This window comes from Leishmania braziliensis, chromosome 13 (assembly GCF_000002845.2).
Source record: "Leishmania braziliensis MHOM/BR/75/M2904 complete genome, chromosome 13".
NCBI classification, from domain to species: Eukaryota; Euglenozoa; class Kinetoplastea; order Trypanosomatida; family Trypanosomatidae; genus Leishmania; species Leishmania braziliensis.
The window spans coordinates 282917-291754 of record NC_009305.2 but is presented as its reverse complement, the minus strand read 5'-3'; the positions used below and the strand labels follow the sequence as shown (position 1 = coordinate 291754).

Sequence of the window (8838 nt, the reverse complement as noted above, 5' to 3'; positions counted from 1 at the left end):
AAGGCGTGTTTTGTGGGCCCCAGCCGCATCTCACAGTAGTGGTGTCGCGACGGGGACTCGTGCTGTGCAGGACGCCAACACGAGCGCATTCATACTCACATAAGAGCCGCAGTGCGTGAGAAAACAGGCGAAAACAACTGAAAGAATGCGGAGCGACAAGCAGCCTCGTAGTCGTGCTGGTGAGAAGGGGGGCTACATGTGGCTAAGCACCGTGTCGTTGGGCTTGTTGTGCTCTGTTTTGGTTGCTTGCCTTCCCGGCTTCATGAAAGTGGTGCGGCGTCGACGTCTCTCAGAGCACGCAGACGCACTGGCCAGCTGATGCCTTTCACGCCGTCCTCCGCTATCGTTGCCGCCCTTGGTGTCTTATCCTTGCAGCTCCTATTTCATCACGGATTCCTCTTTCTCCTGTGGCCGACTACCTCCGTCGAACCCCCCCCCCTCCGTTCGCACTGGCACAACCTCCTCCTCCCAGTATGACCACCTCCCCGGCAAGAGCATTGGGCTCACACACACACACGCACAGAGACGAGCTTCCGTGTACATCTCCCATTAATTACGCCCTTTACGTTTTGCCGGCGTGTGTGGGGGTGGGTCGGTGTGTGTCTGCACCATGGCCCGTCGCGATCGCGTGCCGCGGCACAAGTCGCACACGCACAAGCGCAACAAGAATGCCAAGCTGTCGCCATTTCAGCGAGAGCAGAAGCGAGCAAAGATGGCAAATCAGGTGCCCACGGTGACGACAATCGGCAGCCTTGACAGCATTCCGCATAGCCAGCGCCATATATTTGCCTATCTGCAAGAGAAGCGTTCCCGGCAGGAGGCGAGGCGCGCCGCGCTGGAAAAGGCGCGGCAGGAACAAGACGCGAGGGTGCCGCCCACCACCGCAACCAGTGGCGGCAGCAGCAACAGCAGCAGCAGAGGCAGCGGGAGAACGTCTGAGAAGGAGAAACAGGAAGCAGCAGAGGCTAGCTCAGCAACAATTCCTGCTGCTGCTGTCTCCGCTACACCAGCCGCATCGACCTCCAAGAAGCTGAGCAAGCGAGTGGAGTATGCCTCTCTGAACGACGAGCTCAGCGCCTCTGTGGGCGCGGTCTTGCAGTCGCCGAGCAGCCGCCATGGTGGATTGACCGCCGCCAGCGGTGGAGACAGCACCGGTGGTGAGCCACGCTCGGTCGAAGAGGTCATTGCCCGCAAGAAGGAGCGGAAGCACAGGCGGAAGCAAGCGAGTCGCCGAGCCCGCATCGCGGCGCAGTTGCAAGAAATGGAAGAGGCACTGGACAAGTACGCCAAGACCGCCAATGGCTCAGGTAAGCAACGCCGCACAAAGAATGGCAGAGGCAGCGATGGCACGCAGGTGGAGACTGCCGATGATGTACGCGAGCGCGTGAACCTCGCCTTCGAGCGCAAGCTGCGAGCCATGAAGCGAGAAGCAGAAGACGCCACGTTTCAACGCGATGCAGCAGAGGCCGCTGCTACGGGGGCGCATCGCCAAGGTGGCGATGGCAAAGCGCGCAAGCGCCGCCGTGAAACCCCATCTGCAGCAGGCGAGCACGCCAACGGAAGAGACAACGGCAACGGTTTGGATGAGACAGCACCGCAGCGGCAGCGCAAACGCATCTCCTTTAACCCCGACGTGGAGGGGCGGGCAGCAGAAGCGGCGGGTGCGAACCGCATTGAAAAACGCAGTGCGGCGCGGAAGCCGCGAGACTTTTGCGAGTTGGTCGACGTTGTGCGCTACGGTGAGCGGGTGGAGGCCCCACCGGTGTTCGACGTTGTGCCGAATCACAACGCGGCCGTGTCGCGATGGACAAATGCGCCGGTGCGCGCGGAAGGTCGTCGTGGACACGGCAGTGATGGCGCCACCGAGCGGCACCGCCTTCTCGCCGGCGGGAGTCCGTTGGCGCAGCAGAAACGCCTTGCGTGTCTTGGACTCGCGCCTGCCATCACGCACGCGACACGCGCCGACGGCACAGCAGCGGGCATGAACAAGGAGGAGCAGATCAAGGCACTGCGCGACCGCGTGATGGCGACGTACCAGTGTAGACGGCGAAAGGAAGTGGCGGAGCGCAAGGGTGTGGACATGAAGCATAAGTTTCCACAATTCGCGTAACCCCACCAGATGCATAGCCCTGCCTCTCGCTCGCTCTCCTATAACGCACATGTGTGTGTGTGGGGGGGGGGGGAGTCTGCGCGCGAGAGCGCAGGGTAAAGACCGAGGTGAAGGCCGCACTACGCGGGCATCATCGTGCCCTGGCTGCCTTGTTCGGTACGACTAACAGCCCTTTAAGGGTGTGTTTTAAGCACTGGCTGCATGTACGAAGGCGTTAGCGTGTGCGTATGTATGTGGTTGCGCCTGCACAGTGGGTAGTGCTGCTCGACAAACAGCCTTGCGTTCTCTCAGTACATCCCCACGCACGCGTCACCTTTGAGCAGCACCCCAGCACCTGCTCACCCGCTGTCGGTGTTGTCAGGGTGGCCAAATCCCCCTCTTGCCATCGTCAGTAGCGACGACTCAAGCAGGAGAAAGAAAGCAGCGACAGGGTGCCAACAAGATGCCTTGCAAGCGCTGGATTCTGCAACAGCTAAAGAGGTGAACTACTATCGCATGTCCCGTCCTTCTCCCTCGGTGCGCGGCATCTTCATCGTGAAACACCACGATAATGCACGCAGCCGTTATCGCTCGTTCTGTGCCACACCACATACACACGCCATCACAACGTCTCTTCTTCTTTCCTACACATGACCTTTGGGGGGGTCCTTCGAGGATGGAGCAACGCTGGCATGACATCCTTCTCCACCATGACATCGGCGATGAAGCCTTTCACAAGGGCGCACCACTGGTGCTGGAGGCGCTGCAAATCATCGGCGACGTGCAGTCCATCTCCGCTGCGACGCGGCTCGGCTTGCACCTGCGCGAAGCAGAGCACAGCCGCGCGATGAATCAGCTCGACTCCACCTTCACTGAAAAGTACGTCTACCGAGACCACGCCGCGCATGCTGCTGCTGCTGCACCGCTTTTAGAAAGGCTGTCGGACTTCTTTCAGGGCTGCACACCCGCTGACGCAGTAGCAGCAGAAGCGATGCCTTCGACGTCCTCTTTAGTCGCCGTTGCGGAACTAGACGGCTTGCTCGTCCCTTCAGCTGTCTGGACGGCCGTATCCAGGGCGGCAGCCATGCCATCGTCACCGCAGCCGTGTGCATCCCTCACAGCCGAGGCCGCCACCTCTCCATCCACGCGCAACCCTGTCATCCCGCTAGTAACGGAGCTGCGCTCATATCCACTGTTCAGCTACAAAGTCTTCCTCAATCACTTCAACCGTCTCAGCAGCCTCGTCAGCAACGGCGAGGTCTTTAGCGCCTGCGAACCGCGAATTAAGGTGCTGCAGAGCCGCTACAACCTCTACCGCGCCTATAATGGCGGTCGCGAGGACGAGTATCACCCCACCTTTGGCGGTGGCGACATCAAGCGAGCACCCAAGTGCGACCTACGCCGAGTCGAGACGTGTGTGAGCGCCGCGTCGGTAGTCAAGTTTATCGAAGAGCTCCGCCGGGACCAGCCAAGCTACCCGCTGTACACCGAGGACGTCACAGAGAACACCGTCGGCGAGGTACACGTGAAAGAAGCGACATCTGCTCACAACAACAGCACTGCGTCAGGCACAGTGTCGTGCATCTCCGTTGAGGAGGCGGTGCGGCGCTTCTTTGGAAGCAACGTGGCCATATCGGAGCGAGTGCTGACAGAGGAGGGACTCTGCCTGCGCCCGAGCTACGCAGTTGACTCTGCGGACAGATGGCTGAGCCTGCAGCAGCTCGCAGACTCGGGCGATAATCACCGTGCGGCTTACGCCAGTCGACTTCTTCAGCACCTGCTGAGCACCTCGGGCGGGGCCGATGGAGAGGGTGAGCTGCTGGCGCGGCTCTTGGTGCCGATCCTCAAGCGTGTCCTCACCTCCGGCTCGAGCTACGACCGACTGGAGTTGGAGCTGACTGTGTCCGGCAAGGATGTGGCGGAACTACCACGGCTGGCGCGGTGGTGCGCGGTGAGTGGGCTGCTAGAGTCGTGCCCGGGTGTGTTCTTCCGCTTTCATGTGGTGCAAGATGCCTACAGAGCAGGCACGGAGGGAAAGTCGCAACGGCGGCAGTACCACCAGCAGCTCGCCACGCAAGCAGAGAGCCATGATGCTCCATCTGCATCCTCCTCTCCTGCGTCGCCGTCGCTCTTCTTTGGCAGTATCCTTCACAACATATTTGGCCCCATCTGGGAGGCCTTCCTCGCCGCCGCTGCCACCGCTGCTGCCGCTGGGAGAGTAGGTAGCGGCGGAGACGCTCCTCCACCTTCTACGACGCGCCGCGTGGCAGAGATGCAGTCGCTGTTGCGCCGGACAACGGGCTTCTCGGTAAGCCTCACCAACGCTGCTGCGGTGCAGGAAATGCCACCGACTAGCGACCCGAGCAACCAGTTTCCGCTACCGGACAGCAACAACAGCAGCAGCAGCGGCTCAGCGCATGCCGCGGCTGCCACATCGCTAGCCCCGCCGGACGCCTTCTTTGTGTATCATGTGTGGCGCAATGTGCAGCTCGTGAACGCCTTTTTGCTCGCCTCCGGGGAGCAGCCGAAGAAAACAACCGGCGACGCCGCCACAGTGCGCGATGCGACGGCGTCGACGCCGGCTTGGAACACGCGGCCCGCTTTTACGGTCACGCTCCACGGCGGCGCCAACAGCCGCACACTCTTTGGCGAGAGTGTACTCGGCCTCCTGCTCGCCGACGCAGTTGTGAACCCGTCCACGGCGTTCGAGTGGAGCCCGCTCACGTACCTGTTCATGCTCACCCAGCGCCACGTCATTCTCACCCCATCACGTAACCGCTGCTGCAGTGCTTCGGTCAAGCGCACGCTGCGCATAACGGCCATTCCGCTTGCGGTGCAGGCAGGCTTGCACGTCAGCGTCGCCACTCTGGACCCTCTTTTCTACGACACGACGAACGACGCACTGAGCGAGGAACTGATGGAGCTGACGAAGCAGTGCGGGCTGGCAAATGCCGATGTAACGGAGATGTGCCTGCGCTCCCTCGAGGCGAGCAGCGGATGCCTTACCTGGGCAGAGCGGCGGCACCTCCTCGGGTACGCCTGGCCGCACGCGCAGGCGCGGTACACGCAATTCCCTGCCACCCAAGTGAGCTCCCTCCGGCTGCGCCACCGCGCCTGCGCACTGGCGCACGAACTCGACCTGCTCTTTTCTGCGGTGCGTGAGAGCGGCAGCAGCAGCAGCAGCAGCAGCGGCGGCGGCGGCGGTGGTGTGGACGCTACGACAACGGGACCGCAGCGGTCGATGTGCAGTTGGCGTGATGAGGCGCGCCTTCGTGCTATTCTATTTCTGCCATCCTCTGCCAACAATGACAACAACACATCCACCTCCGTGTACCGCCGTACCGCCAGCGACAGCACCCGTGCGCTGGAGCTCGAGCACGACCCGGCACTCCTCCTGCACCTGCCAGGCTACTATGCGCATGAGGCCTCCATGCAGTACCCACGCATCCTTATCGCTGGGCCCGACTGGAGTGGACCCAGCGCAGCAGCAAAGCACTTAATGACGGCCATGGCGACGCGAGAGGCCTACCAGATGTTCGTCATTCACTCTGAGGATGCTCAGTACATGCAGTCGGAACGCTCCTACGGCGACAAGGGCAAGGACAGCTGCGGCAACTCGCAGGCAGCGTTGAGGCTGGTGTGGCGCGATGGCGTGCTAAACTTGGAAGAGAGGCAGCCAAAGCAGCGCGACAGCTATGCTGATAGTGTGCCTGGGTCGTCCCCGTCAGCCTTGCCAACATGGGCGCAGTTTCAGGAGGACACGCGCATGCTGCGCCGCCTCGCCAGCGCCGACCCCTCTGTTGCCAAGTACGCCAGCAAGCGGCTTGACATGCTCGAGTTCAAGTACAAGCTGCACGTAGCGCTGACAAATGACGACGAGGAGAACTACACGATCACGACGGCAACAGCAGCAGCAGCAGCTGAGAACGCAGAGAGGGATAGCGTCGATTCACGCGCACGGACTGCCACCATGTCACGCCGCTGTGTGAAGCAGACGGCGCGCGGTGACGCGCACAACTGCGTCAAGGTAGACGTGCACCGCCACATGGCGAGTGGCATGACGGCGAAATCACTGCTGCAGTTTATGCAGGACAAAGTCCGCGATCACCCGGACGACGTTGTCGGCGTGGATTCCAAGACTGGTGCCTCGATCACGCTCGTGGAGTTCTTTGATGAAGTTCTGGGGGAGCATCAGCAGAAGCCGAAGCCACAACTGTCGGCAGTCACGCAGGGGGCCGACCGCACAGCCGTGCGCCGCGCCACTCAGCGCGTCCCCACGGAAAGCGACGAGGTGAGCGCGGCGCACAGCGCGAAGGCGGCTGAGGTCGCGCACCTTCTTGCCGGGATGCCCATCGCTGCGCTGCAGGTGCACGCCGGCAAGGCCACGTTCCACCGCTTTGATCGCTTCAACCACCGCTTCAGCCCAATGGGTATAGCCTCCCTGCGATCGCTGTTCCTCAAAACGGAGAACTTCATGCACGGGCGCTACTTTGCCGAGCTCATCCGTGACTCCTTCAAGCAGAACGAGCTGGAGGGTGGCACCTTCACGGAGAACCGGCTCTCCATCTACGGGCGGTATAGGGGCGAGTGGGACCGACTGTCGCGCTGGTTTGTGCTTCACGGGATGGCACATCGCACAAATAGTTGGATGATCCAGGTGCCGCGGCTCTTCCACCTCTACCAGAGCAGCGGCCAGCTCCGCAGCTTTCAGGAGATGCTTACCAACATCTTCGAGCCGCTATGGGAAGCATCGTTGCACCCCGACAAGCACCCGTACTTGCATTTCTTCCTCAGTCACATCTCCGGCTTTGACAGTGTCGATAACGAGAGTGATCAAGAGCCGGACAAGATAATCGACACCCCGCCGGAGCAGTGGACCAGCGCCGAGAACCCGCCCTTCGCCTACTACATGTTTTACATGTGGGTGAACATCACGACGCTGAATCGCTATCGCGCCGTGCGGGGACTCAACACCTTCCAGTTCCGCCCCCACGCCGGCGAGAGCGGTGACCCGGACCACATGGCAGACGTGTTCGTGCTGGCGGACGGCATCGGGCATGGCATTAACCTCGACAGACGGCCAGTGCTGCAGTATCTCTACTACCTGGCGCAGATCCCGCTCGCTATGACGCCCATGTCGAACAACGCACTCTTTCGCCGTTACAAGGACCACCCGCTGCCCAACTTCCTGTACCGAGGCTTAAACGTTGCCATTGGCACCGACTGCCCCCTCATCTTCCACCGCACGGAGCAGCCGCTGCTCGAGGAGTACGGCGCGGCGGAGACGTTATGGAACCTGTCGGCTGCGGACATATGTGAGCTGGCCGCGAACAGCGTGCGAGCCTCAGGCTTCCCGGCCGCGCGCAAGAAGGAGTGGCTTGGGCCGCTGTATTACCTGTGCAGCGTGGCGGGCAACGACGTGACGCGGTCGCACGTGCCGCAGACGCGGTGTGCCTTTCGCTACGAGGCATACATGGAGGAGGTGACATACCTGCAGCGTCGCGCCGCACGCGAGATGCCGTGCCGCGCGATGCGCACACCGCTGGAGGAGGAGGTGAACATCATGGACGCTGTTGGCATCTCCCGCAGCGAGCTGCTGGAGCGGCGCTGGAACGGCGCCGAGATTGTGGAGAAGCAGCGCTGCCGGTCACTGCCGCCTCCACTCTTGGATGGACGTCCAACACGCATTGGTAAGACTCATGACGCCTCTCACGTATAAATTCAGTCAATAGACCCTTGCTTGGGTGGGCGGGGTGGGGAAGGGCGCCGCGCCACTCTTCTTCTCCTGCATGTCCTTCTTGTCCTTTGCCAACGTTTGCTTTTTGGGGGAGGGGGAGGGGGAGGGGAGGTGCCTCTGTCAGTCTGTAGCCCACCGCTACCGACGCCCACCACCACCGACACCGTTTGCGTATTTGTGTGTGACCGACACATTTTTCTTTCTTCCCTCGCGTCTAACCTCCTCCTCCCCTCCTCCCCCACCCACCCACCCCCTCGGATGACGGGACCACACACACCTTAACATCCGGCATCCCTCACCCTCTCTGGGTGGTGGAAGCTCTGCAGAGCCCCTCCTCTCCCTGCCAATGCCGAATCACCTCTGGTGGCGACACAGCCAAGCACCCACGACGCAGGGAGGTCAGCGCGATGCATCACTACTGACGTCGGCAGCCAGGGACTGGGTGGCGTGGTGTCGGAGAGACCTACGACAGTGGACACGTCTGGGCCATCTATGGGATGGGCAGAGTGTCAGTGTGACTCGAGCGTGTCTCACGCGGCCCTCACTCTCCACTGGGGCGTGTGGCAGAGGGGAGGGGGAGGCTGTAATCCAATTTCACCTCTGCCATTTTATTCTTGGAGCCACCTGGCTTGTCGGGATGGTACTTGACGACGAGGCTGCGAAACTGCTTCGAGACCTCGTCGAGTGTCGTATTCTGAGTGACCGTAACTTCGAGGACATCGTACGGGTTGCGCCCCTCAGGGGTCGTGGGCAGATCCGTGGACGCCGCAAGGAACTCTTTACTCTGAAAGACGCAGCGCGCTGCAACCCACGCGTGCACTGAGGCAAGCCTGCGAAAGCGATGCATCCGACGGTGGCACGCGGCACGAAGGTCTCCCTCTCTCCCTCGTCAGTGAAGCCGGCTGGATCGGAGACGGGTGAGAAAGGCGTTACGAGTCGGTATGGGCGTGTGCTCGTGCGCGGCTCGGCGGTGCACAATGCAAGCCACAGAGCTCGCCCAGTTGCTGCACCG

General features: G+C 61.7%; 2 protein-coding genes across 2 annotated transcripts; both read left to right on the top strand.

Annotated features, from left to right (window-relative positions):
* Positions 1 to 610: 610 nt before the first annotated feature.
* On the top strand, positions 611 to 2110 carry LBRM_13_0800 (conserved hypothetical protein; the record flags this gene model as incomplete). Its single annotated transcript, XM_001563173.1, has 1 exon — positions 611 to 2110. One exon carries the CDS (start codon positions 611 to 613, stop codon positions 2108 to 2110), a length of 1500 nt encoding a protein of 499 aa, XP_001563223.1.
* Positions 2111 to 2765: 655 nt separating this feature from the next.
* Positions 2766 to 7808, top strand: LBRM_13_0790 (putative AMP deaminase; the record flags this gene model as incomplete). Its single annotated transcript, XM_001563172.2, has 1 exon — positions 2766 to 7808. One exon carries the CDS (start codon positions 2766 to 2768, stop codon positions 7806 to 7808), a length of 5043 nt encoding a protein of 1680 aa, XP_001563222.2.
* Positions 7809 to 8838: the final 1030 nt, after the last annotated feature.